Below are 25,899 nucleotides of genomic sequence, written 5' to 3'. Positions count from 1 at the left end.
AGTTAGTAAGCAACAGGAGTTGAATTCTGATACAATTCCAAATTTTTTTCATGCCCCCCCCCCCCCCCCCCCCCAGTTTTCTTTCTTTCTCCTCCCCCTCCCCCGCTTCCCCAATGTGACTTCACTTTATCGTTTATTCAACTAATCAGTTTTCAAATGTTATACTACACTACATAAGTGATAGAAGTAAGCCTGCAAATCATAATCATGAAATTTTCCACCGTGTCATGCATAAACCATTAAAAAAAGAAAAGGTGCACCCTGTTACTACTGTACCATGCATCTGCAGCTGTTACAGTAAAAATTCTGAAATTTAATTTCATTCACAAGCTAAACATTCTGGTTAAGTATGAAAACTGTGACATAAATAACTTTTTCTCACAAAAATAGATGCCTCCTGTAGCACTGTGGAAGGTCAAACTCAGTGAAATATGATATGTGTCAACTAATTTGTGTATTTGTGCAGGCAATATTTCTTCCATCACTTGTATCACAACATATTGGCTAAAGCAGGTTTATAAACTGTTACAACAGATAAAGATAACAAGCCATTATTGCTGATATTACTTGTGGAAATCCATTACTTTAATTATTTAAACACCTGATCAGCTTTTTTTCCCTTGCTTGCAGACAGCAAAAGTAATGTGGAACTGGCAATATGGTACAGCAAAATGGGAAATAGGTGGGCCAAAATGGAGAAGCAGAAGTTAGAGAGATCAGTGGAGTCAGGCAATAACAGCACAATATGTACGTTAAGAATGAGGAGGTATTGGAATTTTGGCACAGATCAGATACATTTTCACATCTCGACAGTCATGAATGCAAGTACTAAATGATGAGCATCTTTGTCTTAATTGTAATGTAGCCCCTTAAAGGGATAGTGTGATACTTTCATACTTTTTGTTTTCCTGCTGAAGCTAAATTTATTTTATTTTCATTTAGTTATGTGCCACTGAGCGTCATCTTAAAAATCCTGCATTAACAAATTAGCTACAAAAATGTCACCTAAAATTCTGCTTCTTTCACTCATTCAGGGTGACTGTGGTGGTCTAGCATGTAGAATGCTAGACTCTGGCAGTCCTGGGTTCAAGCCTGGTAGGAATGGGGAATTTGCTTCATTTCAATCCCTCCAAGATAGCCCCATGTCAGTCTGCTATCAGATAAGAGTACCAGAGACCTTTCCTGGGGATAAAAGAGGGTCAGGGTGATGATTCATCATCTTCCTCCTCCTAGTGTCACAATGAACCAAAGGCTGCACTCTACCTGCAGTCAGGCTTGAAGCCTGTTTGCAAATTGAGCACCACAGACTTTGCCTCTTACCTTCACCTTATTGATGCTGGACATACTTTTCTGTTTACCACTAATTACAGCAAAATATGCTGTGCTAACCCAAAGCTACTTAAAAATCTGCAACTAGTAATTCCATTATTCATTTCACACAGTGCCCTATTCGTCCCTTACTGACTTTCCAGTCAGCACCTGCATGAAGTTTTGTCTTCTGATCGAATTCTGTAGTGATCTCTAATCTGTGACCACCTTCTTCATCAAGATTAGAGGAGCTATTTGTGGTTATGCCATTGGTCACAACATTCTTCTAAGATCTAAATCCAGTCCAGAGCCCTTTCCTTACATAACATCATTATTGTTTTGTTATCCAAACTGTCAAATTTGGGCCACATACTGAAATATTCTGTTCATCCATGACTCATGGCTTCTGTGACATTGTATAAATTCACTCTTGTGGCCACTGGCAGGTTTCATGCCCTCTTACCAATGAGCTGTGCATGTGAGAAATTGCACAACATTGTTCTGCAGATTTAATCACAAACTTTTATTGGAGGACCTGGATTATTTATCTACACTACAACATCAATTAAATCAGTCTAAATAAGGTTTGTCACCCTTGCTTTTACCCATGAGGCATGATTCAAACTTTTCACTACTCCCAAGTCAGTACTAAAACCACTTAGCAATCTGACTATTCTCTGGAAGATTTTGAGACTCCATCACTGGAATGTAATATGTACACTGCTAACGATTCATACATTCCTGACAGTAGCATGAATACAGGTCAAATCACTAAAGAAAGAGTCAGATAAGACTGCTGAACTCAAAGTTAACTGAAATAAAGGTAAGTTATTGCCTTCAATTTAACCTCACTAAATTCCATCTCATTCACTAAACATCATCATCTTGCTAGCTATTTGGCTCCACAATTTAATATGAGGTAACTGCACACAGAGCATATGCACAATCATCAAAAGTCAACAGTCACCTAGAAAACCAGTAATTACTTGGCCAGAAATACATGCCGGCACAAAGGAATGTACATGCAGTTCCTCAGTTCCTCAGTTTTTTGTATTGCAAAAAATAACTCCGATTATCACAAAAGATCACCTACTCCTGACTTCAGAAATACGCTAAGAAAACATTGTATCTTCCCCAGTGGGCACACGAGTTCCTCCTAGAAGGGCTGCTAGCTGACTCTCTGATTACTCTAACTCTAAACTACTTCACAAAATGATTTTAACATTTTTCCTTTCAGCTAGTCAGCCAAAGTAACAGAATTAGGCATTTCTTGCACCTGCTATTAGAATTTGTCTATAAGGTTGTACTTTCTGCCAGGACCTTCAGGTGTTTATTTCCCCCAGGTGCTGCAAAACACTGTCATGAGAAAATTACTCATCCTCAAAACCAGCCTAGATGGTCCAGGCCACAACCAATTTAGGAAACAACTGCTCATCATCACCAGGATGAACAAAAATGTCCACCACACTGATACTGGAAACCAGTTCTAGTATACACAATTGCAAAAAGAATAAACACACAGGCATGGACAGGAAATGATATGTTAAAATACACTCCACTGGAAATAAATTATATGCTGAAGCAGCTAACAGACAACCTCCTGAAACGTGACATATTTGTTTCAACTGCTATTCATCTCACAGTATTTTCCTATTATAGTTTATGGTTAATTGTGGGGTAGACTTGCCCACACACTACTGAATAACATATAAACATGTTTACCTTATATTGACATGAAAATTATAGATTCTCTGAATTGTGGAGTTCAGTAGGTAAAGAGAGATGAAAATCTAATAATCATGGGTGACTGTGATGCAGTAGGAGGGGAAAGAATAGAAGACAGAACTACAGAAGAATATAGGCTTGGTAGTAGGAATAAGACAGGAGAAAGACTAATTGAGTTCTACAATAAATTTCAGTTAGTAATAATAAACACACATTCATAAACCATTTATGATTTATTAATGTATGTTTGTACACATGGAAAAACCCTGGAGACACATGAATCTCTGCTACATAACTATCAAATAATTAACTGGTATGTAACTATCATGTAATTTACTTAAAACTAATAGAATACTGCAAAACGTTCAAGTAGAATTTGATATCTCACTTGATAATGTGAGGTATGCTCAGTGCAAGAACTGCACGAACTTCCTTTTCTCCACAATGTAGAACATGTTCCATTTCACCCGTCCCAAATGATGATTCAGCCTGTACAGATATTTGTTGCAATATTGTGGCACCAAATGCTTCAACTCCTGAACATTTCTCACAGTCTTTATGTCGGGGCAACATGCATCGGCAGTGAACAGAAAGCACAAATCCTTGCTGGACTAATGGCAAGAAGCATTTCCTGTTTCTGTTAAAAAAAGAAAAAAAGCAAGTACTTTCTATTCCATAAGAATAACAGATATACAACAGAGAAATGTTTCAGATCACAATAAGTAGTCACAAACATCAGTATCGCTTGCCAGAAGCCCTGAGCATATGAGCCAGCACTAAGAATGACAAAGCATGTGCTGAACCAGAGCTTTTGATGGCATCCCCAAAAGTTTGCAACCCAGGAGCATACCCAGTGGCTGCCAGATAATATCAGATTTTAATGCCCTATCAATATAAAAACATGATACCTTCAGCTCACTAGTGATAGTATTTAACAGCTGCAAACATTGTTCAACTCAGAAAATATTATATAGATTGTTCAAATCAGGATTGCTTTCCTTTCTATAATACATGACCACATCAAGACAAAAGTAAAGAATGCATTTTAATATTTACATTGGAAATTAATAAATTTCATTAAAAAAGTCATAGCTATATTCAAGATTTCGTTCAATGATGTGCTTCACAAGGCAGTGAATGATATGTGAAAAGTTTGATCATATACAACATTCAAAATACTTGTTTGCCATTATAGTTTAGTAACTGATTTTAGAGTAAAGTAACAATAAATCACAAGAGGAAGTTATAGATTACCATAGAAAACAGTAATGCTAATTACTGTGTATCTATCAAGAAACTGATTTATGCCCATTTCTTAGAAGTACAATGATTGATTTTAAGACGTAGATATAGTTAATTTAAATAATCACTAATAACTATTATAGTTTGAGACAAATGGCCAACCTTCTGGATTGAGCACGAAAAACCTTTGGAAACAAATAGGCTCCTACTTAGTTTGATTAATTTCTTTAAAATTAAATGAAGTATTGTAACTTATGAAGAAAATAAATTTTATAAATGACTTCTGATACAGAACAATAAATGCAAACACTTTTGTGTATGGTGTTTGAAGACAGAGTCGGGGCATGATTATATCGGGGACTGGGCGAGACAACATGAGGGACATTGTGTGGACTGGGTGTTACCAGAATAGGATTTGCAAGTTAAGTATGTCAAAAAGTTTAGTAGAAGCTATGGAGACAGATTCTGACTGTCTGCAAAGCAGCAGTGTTAAACTTTGTACAATTCAGAAGAAAGCACAAGTTTCAGATTAACAGAATTTTTGTCTCATTATTGGTGATTGTCTGTAGCTTTACAGTGTGAAAATCTGCAGATTTATTTGGCAAAAAACTGCAGTTTAACACACTGACTGCTCTGTGGATGCCTTGTCTGGAGGAGTCACACTCTGGTTCACTCAAATTCAAAGCTTTTGCTTGTTAATAGTTTTTGCTTTGCTAAAATTACAGCTAGTTCTTTAAACGGTACATTAGCTACTTTCAACAGAAGCATACAGTAAAAATACCTTATGAGGTTTATAACCTAACATATTCCAAAGGGTACTTCAGGGACCACTGGGTTCTTACACTTACATGACAAAACTTATATTGCGCAAACACTTTAATATGACACTTTTAAGTGGGGAGTATTTTGGACTATGGCTGTGTAAGATACCAGCACAGGTCAGATCAATATTACATCCTTCATGACACTGTCAACCTCAACTATCAATTGTGGTAGCCATTACTGAATACTTTGTTACTTCATTACTTTTTTATGTTCTGTGAATCATTTGTATGATTAACTGTAATGATGTGGAAAAAGTCATTTTACATTCCAATAACACTTTCATATGAAGTTAGGGCTACATGCTGATCATCTATTTTTTAAATGATGATTTGAGTTAATAATTCCTACCAATCACCTTTTACGTATTGCAATACTACAAATTCTTCTATGGAATAGGAGTTTTCAGGGAGAAACTTTTACAGTCTGTTTTCAAATTTAACTTTCCTGCCTGTTAGACAACTATCATTGAGTGAGTAATAAAAAATTTTGGTGACAGCATTGTGCAACCCCCCCCCCCCCCCCCCCCCTTGTGCTAAAGACAACCTTAATGTGGAGTAATGGCTGTAATTTCCTCCTTCTGGTATTGTAATTACATGCATCATTGTTACTTTTGAACTGCAGTGAATTATTTACAACAAACTTTATGAGGAAATAAATATACTGTGAAGCATTACTCAAGATGCCTAACACCTTAAACAGATGTCTACAAGATGATCATGAGTGAACACCACACATTATTCTTACAGCACATTTTTGAGCGATGAACACTTTCTTTCTTAAAGTTGAGTTACCCAAGAAAATTATCCCAAATGATGTTATTGAATAAAAATATGCAAAATATGTCAACTTGCTGATTTCTCTCTCCCCAAGCTTTGCAATGATTCTAAGTGCAAATGTGGCTGAACTAAGTTGTTTTAGGACTTTAAAATTGTGTTTCTTTCCAAGTTAAATTCTCTAAATATAAATATCTACAAATTTTGAAGTTTCCATACAAGTTATTATTTTCTCTTCATGAGTAATATTTGTCATTGTGTAGTAACTCTAGATGTGTCACTCTAAATACTTTGTCTCTTTTTGAAATTGGGTGTGTGACCATTTGCAGAAAACAATTCACTAATGCTTTTAAGAACATTATATATCATTTCTTCTGTTGCTGTATGTATGTTTGAATTAATCCCAATACTAGTGTCATCTCCAAAAAGGAGTAATTCTGCTTGTTGTATGATTGATGGAAGATCATTTACATATACAAGAAACAACAGGGGACGTATGACTGAGCCTTCTCCCCAGTAAGAAAACTCTCCCCTGCTTACCTAAATTGACTTACTAAGTAATCTTTTTGCATTTTTAGTGAGATATGACAGTATCCACTGGTCTGCTACACCATCAATTCCATAAAATCTCAGTTTATTCACGAGAATACTGTGGTTCACACAGTTAAATACCTTATATGGGTTACAGAAAATACCAACTGGTGTTATTTTGTTATTTAGTGCTTGTACAATGTGGTGAGTGAATGTCTGAATGGCATTTCAAGTTATGCAACTCTTCGAAATCCAAACTGTGATTTACTGAGAACATTATTGTTCCTCATATGGTATATTTTTCAAGAAAACATGACCTCAAAAATTCTGGAAAATGATATGAATCAAGAAATGGGTCCATAATTATTGACATCTCTCCTATAACATTTCTTGTAAATAGGTTTAATAATGGCTTATTTCAATCTCTCTTGAGAAATACCCTAAGTTAGTGATACATTGCATATTACAGAAAAGACAGTGCTTATTATATGGGAATAAATCTTTATTACTCTGTAGAAAACCTTATTAAGTCCAGTTGAGCTTTTATTTTTCAGAGAATATATAATTTTCTTAATTGCAGAAGAAATAGTGGATGAGAGATGCATATGATTGACTTTTATATAAGCCGCTTGTTCAACAAACTGCTTTTCTCTGAAAATGTTTGTGCCTACATTTTCTATTATGTTTAAGAAATGATTATTAAACAAGCCTGCTATCTGTGACTGATCATGTATAGACCTCCTACATAAATTAATAGTGATGTTACCCCATCCTGTGGATTGTTTTCCTGTCTCTCATTTTACTCACTTTATTACATTCCATATGCCTTTAGTCAGATGTTGGAATTACTGGCATGTTCCTTGATTTTTTAATAAATCATCTTAGTAATTTTGAGTGGTTTTTATAATGTGCAACTACTGCAGGATCTTGCCAATAGATACCACTCCTCCCTTTCTCAAGATACTTTAATGCCTCCAGTGATCTGTGGTTTTTACATGGTTGGTTAATCGCCTTTCTAAATAGTTTATGACGAAAGCAATTTTTCAAATAATGATTTGAATTTTTCATGGAATACATTAAATTTTATGTCAGCATTTGGTTCATTCCCTCTTGTAAACTATTCTTAGAAATGTCTGTACTGGAACCATTAATTATTCTAACTGATTTCCACTATGAGTGCCTATATTGTAAGGCATTATCTCATAACTAAGTGTGCACTGTGACCAGACAGAGCATTTGCAACATTATGCCTAGATATTTTACTGGTGTAACTGTGGCAAGAAGCACTCTTCTAATGCTGTATTCAAATGCACAGAATTGTCTTTCCTACTCATCTGCTTTAATTTACTTTTTTCTCTTTCTTTTTTACATTTTGAGTGGCCAATCATCACACCAATTAGAAGTTCCACGTCATCCTACATTCTCCTAATGTTACTCAATTATGACACCTTTCCACACACCACAGTGTCAGTAGTAGACACCCATAAATTGCTGTTCTCTGTTCAGCAGATCTTTAAGTAAATAGAAAATAAGAGTGGTCCTGTTACCCTTCCATAGGCAGTCCTGATGATACCCATCGGACGGAGTGGCCGTGCGGTTCTGGGCGCAGGTTCGAATCCTGCCTCGGGCATGGATGTGTGTGATATCCTTAGGTTAGTTAGGTTTAATTATTTCTAAGTTCTAGGCGACTGATGACCTCAGAAGTTAAGTCGCATAGTGCTCAGAGCCTGATGATACCCATGTTTCTGATGAATGCACGTCATCGAGGAAAACATACTGGTCCTCGATCACTCACGTGTAGGAACCTAATCCATATGCTCTGATCTTCATCAGCAGTCTGCAGTAGGTAACTGTGTCAACCACTTTTTGGAAATCTAGAAATATGGAATCTGCCTGTTGGCTTTCTTCCATGTGGTTCACAGAATGTGATATGAGTCAGTGGCAAGCTGAGTTCCACGCAATTGATGCTTTCTAAATCCGTAATGTATCGCGGAAATTTATTACACTTGAACTCAGAATTTTCTGCAAAAAGCTTAGCCAAACTATATTTCCCCCTCTCCTTCAGGTGTCATGTGTAGTACATCTCCATCTCCCAACTGTACTGAACTCATATGACATTTCTTTTCAATTAGCAGCAGCCTAATAAGCTGTCTTCACTTGGCTTGAAGGGCTGGTGATGATGCTGTAGGATCTTCACAAAACTTACACCTGAGTGTAAAGTTTCTGTTCCTATTCCACCCAAGTCAACCCTAAAGTTCTAATTTCTGTCTTTAGCCAAGCTGTTTTTTGCTCCACTTGCTATGATCATCTGATTCTCTTTCCTTACACAAATTATCAAAATCCTTATACAAATTTTCTATATTCCCTGTCGCCTAGCTAAAGCTAACTCTTGGCTTCACAATACTTGTGACCAAGTACCCTGTTCCTATGATCTGGACTTCATCTCTTCCATGGCTATTAATGTGACCCTTTTCTTCTAACCTCTTTTGTTATCAACTTACACCTAATTTCTTTGCAAGAAGTCAGCTGCACCTTACTGTGCCATAAGCTGCATGAGACTTATTATGCATGAGACTCCAGTTTCCACAATATTTTTCCTCCTCAAACCTATCTAGTTCAAATTTAGCCTGAAAGACATAAATCTTTGGTTCCTGTTCTGGGATTCTCGTGTTTTTGTTGCAGAGGGAGAGACTTGTTGAGTTCCTCGTTCAATACTCCACTACAGTTACCCCAGTGGAACTCTAACCTGCAAATCTATATGTACCACTCCTTGTCTGACTACCTTACGGCAACATCCACACTTATAATGCCCCTCCCCCCTCCCACTTAAATGCTGAACACTTTACACTATATTAATTTTCATTATTTTCAAGCCGTAAAAATTAGGACTACAGGTTACTGCCTCAGAAGTACTCCAGTTTGCTTTTTGCTGTGTGTCGATCATTTTTTTATCCTGAAATAAGTGAGGAGACTACTCTAGGTCCATCAAAGTGTTCAATATGTTCTGCTTTTACAGTTCTTGTTTGCTTATGCCTGCATCCCACTGTCCAGTTAAACTGTCCACACTCTAATCCTTAATCTTATACGTGGTAAATAATAAGAGTGAATTTGGGATCAACAGTTTATTTCACAGCCACAATACTAGAAATAAAAATAATTCCCATACAGACTGTGTGGAGTTTTGCAAGGAAATTTTAAATCCCTGGATATTCAAAAACAAAGTGAGAGAATGCCTCATTAACACTTGGTGTGCAGCTGACATAATTATGGCACTTGCAGGAAATGAGAATGTGCCCAAAATATAATATTACCTCATGCCAGTACACTGATTTTCCACAGTGTCTAGGGTATATTTAAGTCTCCTGCAAACATCTATCACATCTGGAAGCTTTGTAGTTTCTGCTGTCAGTCATTTTTATGCCTTTTTTGTGTGTCTTATTTTGTAGGCAACTAGCTGATGTTCAAGTTTTCTGTTTCATGCATTTTGCATGATTGCTTGTTAATTTTGTGTTGAAAACATTGAGTAAAAGGGAGAAACATATAGAGAAAATAATTTTAAAAGCCACTGATGGGCATACAATTGAGAAAAACTAAATATTGGATGACTATTCGGACTACACATCATCTGAAAGTAGGAGTAATTCTAGGCTGTATTATTATTATTATTATTATTATTATTATTATTATTAGTTGCTGCATATTTTTATCATATTATGTTCACAAATTGTGTTGTTATGACAGATTCTCCTACAGGTAAATCCGGACATGAGTCTGAGCATATAACTCCAGTAAGTGTAATATTAGACTATGTACCTCTCCACATTTCCCTTTGTATCACGTTGCATCCATTATGAACAGTAAAGTTTGCTTTGATGTTGTGTCTTATGAATCTTTGGATTTAAATTGGCTGTGAAAGAAATTTAAACAGAAAGTTCATGTTTCCTTATGTATTAAATACTCAACTCCTTTTCTTTTTTTTTTTTTTTTTTTTTTTTTTTTTTTTTTTTTTTTTTTTTTTTTTGTAGTAATTACTATTAAATTGAGATTTCATCTGTGTATTCAGATTTAACACTAATAATACCAAAATGTGTATATAAAGTAGAAAGTCCAATTTATCTAAAAATGTTTTGCAATTCCAACTACATATTGTACACATGGGTTAAAACTTTCAAAAAACCACAGGTAATTGTAGCTACCCATGAGACTAGTTCAGTGAGTGTTAAGCAGTCTTCCTGCAATTTATCAGAATATTTGGATCCAGGGATGTAAATTTCATGTAATTCTAATGTTCACATTAAACAGGTCTTGTCTTTGCTAGTATTTAGACAGTTGATAAAATTCCATGTAAAGTTATGTAAATACTTTGGAGCATTACTTAAAAATAGTAGCTTAGCAAATTAACAAGAGAAGCACTGCCTTGCTGCTTCATCTCCTCCTTTTTCAACCCAATGTAGTTGTTTTTATCCTAAAAAATATATACATACATTTAGCAATCTTGAAGGAGTTCTCATAATAACCAGTCCGAGTAGACTGACAACAGTCATAATTTCCTGTTATTAAACTTTCCAGAAGTAGCCTGCAGTGGTTGCTCCTGTCTGTTAATGTACAATTTGACTAGTTCCTCTCCTTGATGGAATTTATGAAACATGACGTGTGAATGAATGAACAATATAATATTTGTGCACTAATTCAAAATTTCATCTATTAGTGAAAAGTTGTTCACAAAAGCATACATTCCTGGTAATGATATGGACACTGTATGAAGTAACACCTTGATATACCCAACACAACATTTCAACAAATTTCATCAGAGTGTGTGTGTGTGTGTGTGTGTGTGTGTGTGTGTGTGAGAGAGAGAGAGAGAGAGAGAGAGAGAGAGAGAGAGAGAGAGAGATATTCTCTGTTCTAATAAGCTCATAAGAAATATGTCATATACAGTCTGATTGACATAAGTGCATAACTTTTACAATCAGTGTAAATTTAAATAAAAACTTTTAGAGTGTTAGGCTGCATTTTTACGAAGCTATAAAACAACTATAGTGCCACCCATATTTGCAAACACCCACTAAAAGGCAAATAAACTGCTGTACAAACGAGGCAAAGGCGGTCAAAATGTCAGCTTGATTTTGTCTTAGCAGTCAGATTGGTTTGAAGAGTTTGTCAGGAGACATAATCACTTCTTTCTGCACATTACTGGGGAAAATCTTGCTACAATTTTCAGAAGTAACATATTCAAAGTTTTTATTGCATGACTTTAGTAAAGATCTAACCCTCCAATTATGCCTCAAATTGCTTAATTCAAACTTTGGTGCTCAAGCACCTTCAGAAAACATCTTTTATAATCGATTTGCAGAATTTTGTTGTGGCTGTGCTTCAATCAGTGACAAATTCTGTAAAGTGAGTTAAATAATGACCGTTGTTCCAAAGAAACATTGATGCTGTGCATAACATGACTGAAGAAGATTGATATGTGACTTACCATGCATTAGAAGCATTCTTAGGCATATCAAATACTGCAGTATATTTGATTTTTCCACAATATTTAGATCTGAAGAAGATCTGTTCCCAGTGGGTTCTACAGTATCTGACTGAAGAATAAAAAGAGGGCAGTGTCAATTGGTGTACGAAAAAATTCAACCATGGAAATGTTACATCTATATACAACATCCCAGCCTGAGCCAAAGCTTGGATATATTTGTATGTGCGAAAATCTAAGAAGCAGTCAATCATATGGGTGTTCCAGAATGAACTGAAGCCTACAAAAGTACTTCATTTACAAAGAGCTTCCAAGAAAATGATCACTTCTTAATTTGGAGATCGCTGGTTTCTTTAGTTACATCAGGTACATCACAAGCAATGCTTTAGAGAATCAAAAAATACCGAATACATCATCATTTAAAACAATCTTCTTGTCATAATTTGTTGATCAAATCAGAAAAATAACTGAAAACATCCAATTGTTCTTCACTGTGAGAATAATAGCTGTTACATAGCATGACAAACAATTGATTCTTTGAAGTAGCAAAATGTCAAATTAATATCTAACATCCCCTTACACCTAATTTATTGCCTAATGACTTCATTTTGTACCCTATGTCAAAAAATTTGTGAATCAGAATTTTCATAAACTCACTAAGTTGTTAATTCCTTCAAAAGCCATGTTCTTGCAATACCAACATTGGAGTGAATAAAATGTTTCCACACCAGGTAAAAAAAAATTACTGTTGGTCTTCCTCCGGAACCGAGGTTTGATGGGGAATATTCATAGCTGAACTGTAATTTAATGACTGAGTGTATAAGGGTCTGAAATCACTTATTCAACTTAAATACTGATGTACCTTCACTCATGACATGCACAATTTCAGAGACTGCAGGTCTATAGTTCACAGGCCCACTTATAGAGGCCACCTGGGTCGGCCCCCTGGCGCACTCTAGTGAGCCGCCAAAGAAACAGTAATAAAGTGACTGCAAATGATTGCTCAGCCTATTCTGTACCCTGTATTACTGTTGTCTAGACAATGTGTTCACTGCTGTGCACAAACTGTATCTTATGTGTTGTTCTGTAAAGTATTGTGTTCTATAAATCATCTTTGTTCTTGCTATAGCAAATACAGATTCTAAAAGATCGTGGTTATAATGTTAAACATATAAAATACACCAAAAGCAAGGAAATGCTCTTTTGGAAATGAATGTTCACCAACAAAAGAAACTCAGATTTCATACATAAATATTACATATAGTCCTTCACACATTGTTTCCCAGGGACTCTGCATTAGTTATATTTACTTTGGTCATAGTTTAAACATCTCTGACATCTCCTTTCCTCTTCTCTTTTCATCTGAAAGAAGGTAGGCCTGTTTGTGGAAAGATGCACAAGTGTTTCAGCTAAAAAGGATATAAGCACAGTTGTATCACTCCATACTCATTATTTACTTCTGGTAATGCAGACTTGTATGGTGAAAAAAGTGTTCAGCATGAAATTACATTCACATGCCAACCACTCAGCCCTTACTTTTGTAGTACAGAAGTCACAGAAAGCTAGCATGAAAAGTATGAGGCGGAACATCACAGAAATTTTCTTAATTTCATGAATTACAGGAAAACTAATTGTATTATTCAGCTTCCCTTCTTGTTATCTTTAGTTGCTTCATTCAAATTTTGCATGCAGTAATGAACTGTTTATTTCTAATTGTTTACAAAAGCCCTACTGCATTTAATTTCAGTTATACAGAAAGCAAATTTGTGATAAGCACTGTGAACTGCACAAATTCAAGCTGTTGTATTTTGTTTCACAGTATATTTCTGTGATTAGTAATAATTCTCACATATCTCAATATAAAACTGAACAAAATCTGTCTGACTCATAAAGTAATATCTAAGCATGTACATGTCACTGTGAACAATATGTCTCTTGCACCACAACATGCCAAGCACAAACCAGAAACAGATTGGCTGAATCAGGACATTAAATATCTGAATTCCAAAACATATAAAAATCTCAGAAATATTTACTGGCATCATGAATAGAGTCAAACACCAGGCAGACATTCTAATTGAAAGAAAGTGGGGAAAACAACAAAAACTACACACACGTACGGAAAGTAACACTCCAGCTAATGACAGAAACAATAGGCAAACAAACCACACAATCTACATACAACTGGTAAACCATAGCGACACACAATTCACAAAACAAGCACTTAACCTACTAGAAAGGGCACCTAAATACAATGCCAACACACAGGTTATACACAAAACAACAGAGAACCTAATAACAGAAAGTGAATACATAATAAAACAGCAAGAGGTGAACAACAGCTCTAATTTCAATGCAGGGCTGACGAGAGAGTTAACAGCAAGGAAATCAGATGCATAATAAAGGAAAACAAAAATAACATACTGACAGTAACAAAAACTGTTGAAAAAAATAGCCAGAAAAATAATAGACAAACTTAGAAGCAACGGGGCTCTTATCACAAAATCTGCCAACAACAACACCATGTTAGTAATAAAACAGAAGTAGTACAAAAATAAAATCCCGAAATTTATGCTAACGAACGAAATTGTAAAAATAAGCAGTGACCCACCACAAACATATCAGAATATCTCACATATACTCACAAAACAGAAAGTAAAATGGCTAAAACAAAATACCCCCAAGATTCCCACACTAAACAGCCTACCAAAGATTCACAAACAGGATACACTAATACACGCACTCATATGTTATAGAAGTACACCCACATCTCACCTAGCCAGAGAAAAGCACACAACTTACAGAAATATTTATATATAAACAAACAACAGAAGCATACACACTGAATAGCTTATAGAAAAGATCAAACACATCAACATAGCAACAATAGCCAAACTCGTGTCATTTGACATCACATCCATGTACATCAATATACCCACCACAGAAACCAACAACAGCATTTGTAACAACACAGACATTCACAATCCCTACATAGAAAAAATACTGATCATTCTAAAATTAATCATAGAACAAAACTATTGCACAGCTGACAACCTCTTCTACTCACAACAGGATGGACTCCCCATGGGGTCACCACTCTGTGGAATCCTAGCCAACATCTTCCTAAATCACATTGAAAACAAAATATTTCAAACCACAGTGAAACCCAAACAGTACAGAATAAAGTACTGATATTATTTTTTAAATGACATCACATGCCTTCTAAACAAAACACCCAACCACATACAACAACTCCAACAATATAAACACAGTTCACCCACAGATAAAATTCATCTGCAAATCAAAAAAGGACAAAATGCTATATTTCTTAGACATCACAATACACAGACACATCCCATTTCACACAGAAAAGCTGGGTTCCGACGTATGTTACACAGACTGCATAAAATTCACCTCAATGAAGACAACAACAAAAATGATATACAAATACTCGAACAAATAGAAGTTGAAAATGATAGACAAACTAAACCAAAAAATTGAAACAAAAATGAAAACTGAACCCACCACACAACAGCAAACAGATGAACACCAATACACAATGACAGGTGCAAAGAACATGAACACACAGAACACAAATACACAACACACCTGAATAACAAGCATCCACAATAACAGCATATCGTATGCATTCACCCACAACAACAACAACAACAACAACAACAAAGCAGCTCACAGGACAGGTAAGAAGTTATATGGAAAAAAAACTGAAAATTGACTAGAGAACAGACAATTCTATAAAAAAAAAAAAAAAAATTACGGTAATTAATACAGACAAACTCAACCCATCTTGGATCTACCAACTCATGTGTCAAGACTTCAACTCAATTTATATTGGACAAACAAGTATAAATTTCAACAGCAGATACACTGAACACTTAAGAGTAACAGCAGTCATTCTACATACGCAGATCATCTCATGGTCAAGAAACACAGACCAAGAGACATAAAAACAGACTTCAACATTCTCAAATATAGCAACAGCTCGCCACAGAAAATTAGAAAAAAATTACCGTATATAAAAAGCCATAGTGGAAGGAAAAGAAGCGATGAATGAATACACAACACTATGCACTGGAACCCTGTTAGCAGGTCTACAGAAATTATCAGAAAACTAACACACACACACACACACACACACACACACACACACACACACACACACGAACACATGCACGCACAACAAAAAAACACCCCCACAGCCTAATGTCACCCCAAAATTCAAAATTTCCACCCAGAAAAAAAAATGGCAGAATATGTGAACATCACACAAATAGTGAAATTGTGTACATTAGGAAGCTCCATTCAAACACCCTGTAGAAACATTAAAATACGAGATCTACAAAAAGTAGGTACACACATTTACATACAGAGTCTGTCCCCCTCCCCAATAATCATTTTACAAAGCACAATTGCAATCTATGTACATTTCAACTCATTTTTCAAACAAGAGAACTGTAACCTACAAAATGTTGGTCAAACAGAAAAACAGCAAATCTTCATTCACAAAACAAAAAATATAATGACAGTAGCGCTACAGCATAAGAAAAAAATCAATAATATCACATCTTAAAAGTTTAGAAATTACATAACAAACATTACTGAATCCTTATTAATTATAGATGACATACTGGAAGACAGTAATTACAGCTGTATGTAATAATAAGGTATATATTTATTCTTCACAGCGATATTTCTGTCCATATTTATAATAACGTAAATATTTAATATCAAAACCTGGTAGATATCAAAACACATACATTCTTTGTATATTTTTCTACAGATAATAAATAAAACTCCTGAAGATAGAGAAACTTCTCCGAAACGTGATTGGGTAGTAAAACAAGAAAAATTGTTTCCAGAATGAGATTTTCACTCTGCAGTGGAGTGTACGCTGATATGATACTTCATGGCAGATTAAAACTGTGTGCTGGACCGAGACTCGAACTCGGGACCTTTGCTCTTCGCGGGCAAGTGCTCTACCAACTGAGCTACCCAAGCATGATTTACATCTACATCTACATCTACATCTACATCCATACTCCGAAAACCACCTGACGGTGTGTGGCGGAGGGTACCCTGAGTACCTCTATCGGTTCTCCCTTCTATTCCAGTCTCGTATTGTACGTGGAAAGAAGGATTGTCGGTATGCTTCTGTGTGGGCTCTAATCTCTCTGATTTTATCCTCATGGTCTCTTAGCGAGATATACGTAGGAGGGAGCAATATACTGCTTGACTCTTCGGTGAAGGTATGTTCTCGAAACTTTAACAAAAGCCCGTACCGAGCTACTGAGCGTCTCTCCTGAACAGTCTTCCACTGGAGTTTATCTATCATCTCCGTAACACTTTCGCAATTACTAAATGATCCTGTAACGAAGCGCGCTGCTCTCCGTTGGATCTTCTCTGTCTCTTCTATCAACCCTATCTGGTGCGGACCCCACACTGCTGAGCAGTATTCAAGCATTGGGCGAACAAGCATACTGTAACCTACTTCCTTTGTTGTTGGATTGCATTTCCTTAGGATTCTTCCAATGAATCTCAGTCTGGCATCTGCTTTACCGACGATCAACTTTATATGATCATTCCATTTTAAATCACTCCTAATGCGTACTCCCAGATAATTTATGGAATTAACTGCTTCCAGTTGCTGACCTGCTATTTTGTAGCTAAATGATAAGGGACCTATCTTTCTATGTATTCGCATCACATTACACTTTTCTACATTGAGATTCAATTGCCATTCCGTGCACCATGCGTCAATTCGCTGCAGATCCTCCTGCATTTCAGTACAATTTTCCATTGTTGCAACCTCTCGATACACCACAGCATCATCTGCAAAAAGCCTCAGTGAACTTCCGATGTCATCCACCAGGTCATTTATGTATATTGTGAACAGCAACGGTCCTATGACACTCCCCTGCGGCACACCTGAAATCACTCTTACTTCGGAAGACTTCTCTCCATTGAGAATGACATGCTGCGTTCTGTTATCTAGGAACTCCTCAATCCAATCACACAATTGATCTGATAGTCCGTATGCTCTTACTTTGTTCATTAAACGACTGTGGGGAACTGTGTCAAACGCCTTGCGGAAGTCAAGAAACACGGCATCTACCTGTAAACCCGTGTCTAAGGCCCTCTGAGTCTCGTGGACGAATAGCGCGAGCTGGGTTTCACACGACCGTCTTTTTCGAAACCCATGCTGATTCCTACAGAGTAGATTTCTAGTCTCCAGAAAAGACATTATACTCGAACATAATACGTGTTCCAAAATTCTACAACTGATCGACGTTAGAGATATAGGTCTATAGTTCTGCACATCTGTTCGACGTCCCTTCTTGAAAACGGGGATGACCTGTGCCCTTTTACAATCCTTTGGAACGCTTCGCTCTTCTAGAGACCTACGGTACACCGCTGCAAGAAGGGGGGCAAGTTCCTTCGCGTACTCTGTGTAAAATCGAACTGGTATCCCATCAGGACCAGCGGCCTTTCCTCTTTTGAGCGATTTTAATTGTTTCTCTATCCCTCTGTCGTCTACTTCGATATCTACCATTTTGTCAACTGTGCGACAATCTAGAGAAGGAAGCACTGTGCAGTCTTCCTCTGTGAAACAGCTTTGGAAGAAGACATTTAGTAATTCGGCCTTTAGTCTGTCATCCTCTGTTTCAGTACCATTTTGGTCACAGAGTGTCTGGACATTTTGTTTTGATCCACCTAGCGCTTTGACATAAGACCAAAATTTCTTAGGATTTTCTGCCAAGTCAGTACATAGAACTTTACTTTCGAATTCATTGAAAGCCTCTCGCATAGCCCTCCTCACACTGCATTTCGCTTCGCGTAATTTTTGTTTGTCTGCAAGGCTTTGGCTATGTTTATGTTTGCTGTGAAGTTCCCTTTGCTTCCGCAGCAGATTTCTAACTCGGTTGTTGTACCACGGTGGCTCTTTCCCATCTCTTACGATCTTGCTTGGCATATACTCATCTAACGCATATTGTACCATGGTTTTGAACTTTGTCCACTGATCCTCAACACTATCTGTACTTGAGACAAAACTTTTGTGTTGAGCCATCAGGTACTCTGTAATCTGCTTTTTGTCACTTTTGCTAAACAGAAAAATCTTCGTACCTTTTTTAATATTTCTATTTACCGCTGAAATCATCGATGCAGTAACCGCTTTATGATTGCTGATTCCCTGTTCTGCATTAACTGATTCAAATAGTTCGGGTCTGTTTGTCACCAGAAGGTCTAATATGTTATCGCCACGAGTCGGTTTTCTGTTTAACTGCTCAAGGTAGTTTTCAGATAAAGCACTTAAAAATATTTCACTGGATTCTTTGTCCCTGCCACCCGTTATGAACGTTTGAGTCTCCCAGTCTATATCCGGCAAATTAAAATCTCCACCCAGAACTATAACATTGTGGGGAAATCTACTCGAAATATTTTCCAAATTATTCTTCAGGTGCTGAGCCACAACAGCTGCTGAGCCCGGGGGCCTATAGAGACATCCAATTACCATGTCTGCGCCTGCTTTAACCGTGACCTTCACCCAAATCATTTCACAATTCGAATCTCCGTCAATTTCCTTCGATACTATTGCACTTCTTATCGCTATAAACACGCCTCCCCCTTCACGGTCCAGCCTATCTCTGCGGTATACATTCCAATCCGAGTTTAGAATTTCATTACTGTTTACGTCTGGTTTCAGCCAACTGTCTGTTCCTAGTACTACATGGGCGTTGTGACCGTTTATTAATGAGAGCAGTTCTGGGACCTTTCTATAGACGCTCCTGCAGTTTACTATTAGCACATTAATATTGTTATTCCTTGTTGCATTTTGCCTACTCCTGCCTTGCCATGTCTCAGGAGGCGTCTTGTCGGGCCTAGGGAGGGAATTCACTAACCTAAAAAAACCCCATGTGCACTCCACACGTACTCCGCTACCCTCGTAGCCGCTTCCGGCGTGTAGTGCACGCCTGACCTATTCAGGGGGACCCTACATTTCTCCACCCGATAGCGGAGGTCGAGAAATTTGCACCCCAGCTCTCCGCAGAATCGTCTGAGCCTCTGGTTTAAGCCTTCCACTCGGCTCCAAACCAGAGGACCGTGATCGGTTCTGGGAACGATACTACAAATAGTTAGCTCTGATTCCACCCCGCGAGCGAGGCTTTCCGCCTTCACCAACTCCGCCAACCGCCTGTACGAACTGAGGATGACCTCTGAACCCAGACGGCAGGAGTCATTGGTGCCGACATGAGCAACAATTTGCAGTCGGGTGCACCCAGTGCTCTCTATCGCCGCCGGTAGGGCCTCCTCCACATCTCGGATGAGACCCCTCGGCAAGCAGACAGAGTGAACACTGGCCTTCTTCCCCGACGTTTCCGCTATTTCCCTAAGGGGCTCCATCACCCGCCTAACGTTGGAGCTCCCAATAACTAATAAACCCCTCCCCCCCGTGTGCCTGCTCGGACCTTGCTGAAGGAGCGGCCACATGTCCACTAACAGGCAGAGCGGGCGATGCCACACGGCCAGCCTCCACATTGACCCTCCGCCTCGTGCGCCGCGAACGCCGCTGAACCCGCCACTCCCCTTGGGGAGAGTGTGGCCCAACCGCGCCCGGTACCCGCGAAGATGTCTCGACAGCAGGGACAGTGGGTGAAGCATGTAACACCTGGGGTGTACCTTGCGACGCACCAGACTCCCCACAGCCGCTACACTCCGAGGCAGCAGCCTGAATACGGCTGACCGTGGCCATCAGCACGCTCAGCTGTTCGCGAAGAGTGGCCAGCTCCTCCTGCGTCCGTACACAGCAGCCACACATCCTATCCATCCTAAGAAATCAATTTACTATAGAGTGTTAATCAACTTTTAACTAGACTGCTAATTCACTAAAGCTTTACTTCTGCCACTATCTCATCTCCTACCTTCCAAACTTTACAGATCTCCTGTGAACCCTGCAGAACTAGCACTCCTGAAAGAAAGGATATTGCGGAGACATGGCTTAGCCACAGCGTGAGGGATGTTTCCAGAATGAGATTTTCACTCTGCAGTGGAGTGTGCGTTGATATGAAATTTCCTAGCAGATTAAAACTGTGTGCCGGACCGAGACTCGAACTCGGGACCTTTGCCTTTTGCCGGCAAGTGCTCTACCAACTGAGCTACACAAGCACGACTTACGCCCCGTCCTCAGAGCTTTACTTCTGCCAGTATCTCGGCAAAGGTCCCGAGTTCGAATCTCGGTCTGGCACACAGTTTCAATCTGCCAGGAAGTTTCATATTAATGCACACTCTGCTGCAGAGTAAAAATCTCATTCTGGAAAGACCCCCCAGGCTGTGGCTAAGCCATGTCTCCACAATATCCTTTCTTTCAGGAGTGCTACTTCTGCAGGGTTCGCAGGAGAGCTTCTGTAAAGTTTGGAAGGTAGGAGACGAGATACTGGCAGAAGTAAAGCTGTGAGGACGGGGCGTGAGTCGTGCTTGGGTAGCTCAGTTGGTAGAGCACTTGTCCACAAAAGGCAAAGATCCCGAGTTTGAGTCTCGGTCCGGCACACGGTTTTAATCTGCCAGGAAGTTTCAAGAAAAGTGTGTTTGCTCAAGGCGGAACTAGATTTTCTTGTTAAAGAATTCTCGCTCTTTCCTCCACCTGTTCACCAGTCAAGTACCTCAATTGTTATAGGTTTTTTACAAATAGATTAGTAACCTGAATCTGAAGATGATTTAGTGACTACAGCTGATTCTGTTAAGAAATCACCAATCAAGCAATATTTTCTACATCCACTGTTGTAAACTTTCATTTTTATTAATTAGTATGCCATTCTCTATAAATGTTGTTTCTGGTTTCTTCTCTATAAACAAACAAAAAGTATACCAATTGCACATTAGACAGTGAGTTATCAGTGGCAAGACTGGGCATTCTGAATGAAAGAAACATGATCTGGAGAGTGCTTAGCGTACTACACCTAAACCTTTGTGAAACATATGATAAAAGTTAAAGAATGAAAATGTGCCAGTGCAAAACACTTCACTGTAGCAAGGACCATAGCACCCAATATCATATATAACAGGCACTGAAGAGGAGAGACCTACTAATGAATGGTGTGTCACAGCGCCACATAGGCCAACTGTAGCAAAGGATTATATTGTGTTGAACAGTGTATTCCTGGGTTACATGTGGTGGAACCCACTGAAAAGGGTTGTCCGAATCGAAATAAGTAATGTTTGTTGTGAAAGCAGTGTTTCTTCCATAACCTTCCCAGTCCAATAGAATGAAATATTACTGGTTTTAGGTTTCATTTCATAGTTACCAGTTTCGTGTGTGTGTGTGTGTGTGTGTGTGTGTGTGTGTGTACAGTTTCGTGTGTGTGTGTGTGTGTGTGTGTGTGTGTGTGTACAGTCAACATAACAAAACTGTCTGCAGGGAAAATGGCTAAGTCCCACTTCAGGAGTTCTTGGCATGTACAGGAATATCTCAATTTGTAGTAACACTTTCTCCCCAATAATACCCACATTGCATTATAGTGACAACATGTTTTCATACCAGCAAGACGTACTACACACAGTATTAAAAATTAATACCAATTGAAGCTAATACATGGAAATATAGGATACGGACACTGAATGTGTAGCAATTTGGCCAGCAGCACTAGATACAGTCCAAAGGAGGTATTAGCATCACTGTGCAAATAGCTCAGTCAATGTGCCTAGTTCTCAGCCACTGAACCAAAGACTGTACACCATATTGCACATTTTTTTTTTTTTATTTCCCTATCATGGTAGGTGCCAACAGCCTTTCTATGTTAGCTTCTCTTGTCTTGATGAATACAACAATGGTGCAAATTATTTGTAGTCATTAAGAGAACTATTGCAATGCAAGCTACATAAACTGCATCAAAAAAATTCCCACAATTTTAAACAAAATTCATCAAAGTTATTTTAAAAGCATTCAATTAATAGGAGCAAGAGAATATTATTATACGTGATTTCAGATTGATCAGACTTTTAGCAAAACTTAATCTTTTATGAAGTTCATATTTCAAATGTAGGAAAGAGTAACTAACTGAATAACACACGAATAAAAAAAAATTTTTTTTGAAAGTTGTTTGAAATTTGATAACTGACTTTTATGTACTTTTCAGCGCTGATTTCAAAAATGCAATTCATTTCTTTCTATCGCGTCAGATATCGTAACAAAAAAAAGGGAGTATTTTTGGGTATAACAACAAAATTTAAGCAATTTATCGCATTTTTTTCCAATGTTCTAAAATTTTATTTTATTTATAAATCATGTTCTAAATTACATTTCCAGTACACTCCCATTTCTCTTTAAGCTCATAACTCCTTATAACAACACTTTCGCTTTCTGCCGAAGCTGCTTTTATTGCTTTTCCGGCTGTGGAGTCGTTGAGGATCATCTCTCTTTATCATGGTGAAACCAGTCATGTGGTCTACAAGATAAGCTGCAACCACTGTGCTGCATTCAATGTAGGCATGACAACCAACAAGCTGTCTGTTCACATGAATGGCAACCGACAAACTGTGGCCAAGAAACATGTGGTCCACCCTGTTGCTGAACACACTGCCAAATATGATATCCTTCATTTCAATAACTGCTTTACAGCCTGCCATATGGATCCTTCCCACCAACACCAGCTTTTCTGAACTGTGCACGTGGGAACTTCCTCTGCAATCCATCCTATGTTCCAGTAACCCTCCTGACCTCAACCTTCATTAGTCACTGTCCTCACCCATCCAGCCACTTCCCTGTTCCCATTCCAGCACTACACAACTGTCATTCCACCACCACACCCAGTCTTTTTATTTCTCTCCTTTTACCGCTAATTCCGCCCCCCTCCTCCCCACCTCTCCCTTGCCCTCTGTCTAACCTGCAGCAATTCACTGCCCACCGCCACCACCATACTAACCCTCTCCCTCCCCTCCCTGGCCTCCTCCTCACCCCCACCCAGTTGCCACTCCCATCATGCACTGGTGCTGCTACGTACAGCGTGGTTAACGTTGTCCGAGACTGCATTCGTGTGTGTGTTTCGTTTGCATGAGTGTATGCATGTGCAAAAGTATGTCTATTGCTGATGAAAGTCAATAGCCGAGAGCTTGAACTGTGAGAGTGTTTTTGTTGTGCCTATCTGCGACTCAATCCTCAGCCCTCCAATCACAAACTTCAACTCTCACCAAACACACACACACACAAACACCCCCCCCCCCCCCCCCCCCCACACACACACACACACACACACACACACATACACACAGTTAATATACAATATTTAGATGGGTTGTAAACATATTGCTTACATTACCATCTGCTCCCATCCCTGTCATGAGATGACACTGCAAACACCAATTCAATATGGAACACACAACATTCACGCCTCCAGACAACTTTCATGCTGAGTGCTACTTATATTGTGTAAATCATATGAGAGTGATGATACTGAGTAACTTCACACTGTTCTCTGAAATTTATTCATAACTCTATGCTGTATCCTGAAACAAAATACTCTGAACCAAATAAGTTGGCTAACTGTAGTGCTACCTGTGCCAAGCTGGGCTGTGTCGCCAATATTTATTAAAATCTAGCTGGACACGTATAATGATACATAAAGAGATAAATGGGTACAAAACTGTATGATCTTCCAGTTGACAGGACATGCGTAGAATACGGATTTTCAGTGTGAGATATGATTCACTTCTCTGTAATTTGCAAGGACAATAGAATTCAATAATGTTGGTTTGTGGATCTGAAACTACAGATGCTGGACGGCTGAAAGGTCTACTCTTTGTCTTCTTGCAATTAGGATATAATGTGAGAAAATGACTATTTATATTCTGATTTAACATTTTTTTAATCTACTATCATTACTCAAAATGATTTTGAATACAAAGGAAAGGTGCCAATTACGAGAGAGTTCACTAAAGAGAGAGAGAGCTAGATTCTGGCTACAGTAACTGCGCAGTTCTGCAGGGAGGGGTCAGAACTTATTTCTCATAGAGCCTGAGGTGTAGAGCAATGACAATAAGACCATTACAGAGCTGGATACTGTTGGAACCCTTGATCTTAAAAGTGTTGTATTTCAGTTTTTTGAGTGTACAATGATGGTTTGACAAGTCTGATAAATTTCCATGAAAGAATGAAACACTTTTGGTGCACTTTTATGGTTCATAAGCTTTATTATTTGAAGGATCATATAAGGAATTAGTACACTGTACAGCATACAGTTCACTGTTGGCAGCTATCTCAATTGGTCAGTGTGTCAACTGCGATTGAAAATGGAGAAAACTGAGTTTTGTGCTGGTATTAAACATTTTTGTTTGAAAGGTTGGATTGCCACACAAATAAATTGTGGAACTGGATTAAGTTCAAGTGGCCTCTGCACCATCACTAAAGACCATTTACTTTTAGATTAATTAATTTAAACATGGTCAGACAAGCACAGAAGACAAAGTGTGTTCCAGCCATCCAACTGAGGTCACCAAAAAGGAAACCATTAGCAAAATCCCTGAATGGTATCACAAGTCCGCCGAATAAAAATTTGTGAGATTTCTGGGACTGTTAGCCTCTCATCTGAGCGAATGCATAATATCCTGAATGGAAAATTAACTATGAAGAAGCTGTGTGCGAAGAGGTGCCATGATTGTTCACAGTCGACCAAAAGTGCATGTGGCTGAAGTTTAATTGCAATCCGCAAGACTTTTTGCACTGATTTGTGACTGTTGATGAAACCTAGCTCCATCATACACACCAGAGCAACAGCAATGAAAACAATGGACAAAGGCTGGTGAAAACGCACCAAAGAAGGCAAAGAACATTTTGTCAGCTGGTAAGGTGATGGACATTGTCTTTGGAGATTCCCAAGGTACAATCCTCATAGATTACGTGGAAAAAGGTAGAACCCTAACTGTACCCTATTATGCTTCATTGCTGGAATGCCAGAAACTTGTGTTGGCTGAAAAAATAACAAGGTTGGCATACAAAAAAGTGCTCTTTCA

The 25,899-nt window shown here is 38.2% G+C and overlaps 1 protein-coding gene across 4 annotated transcripts in view; it reads right to left on the bottom strand.

The window, feature by feature from the left end:
* Nucleotides 1–25,899, bottom strand: part of LOC126273185 (armadillo repeat-containing protein 5-like) — a 233,335-nt gene that overhangs the window by 96,271 nt on the left and 111,165 nt on the right. For all 4 annotated transcript variants that reach the window (XM_049976704.1, XM_049976722.1, XM_049976712.1 and 1 more), the window contains one exon: nucleotides 3,422–3,670. In XM_049976704.1, the coding sequence (XP_049832661.1) occupies nucleotides 3,422–3,670 (249 nt within the window). The remainder of the gene's footprint in view (nucleotides 1–3,421; nucleotides 3,671–25,899) is intronic.

Source organism: Schistocerca gregaria, chromosome 1 (assembly GCF_023897955.1).
Source record: "Schistocerca gregaria isolate iqSchGreg1 chromosome 1, iqSchGreg1.2, whole genome shotgun sequence".
NCBI classification, from domain to species: domain Eukaryota; kingdom Metazoa; phylum Arthropoda; class Insecta; order Orthoptera; family Acrididae; genus Schistocerca; species Schistocerca gregaria.
The sequence above is the reverse complement of the archived record's forward strand: the minus strand, read 5'-3'. Positions and strand labels throughout refer to the sequence as shown.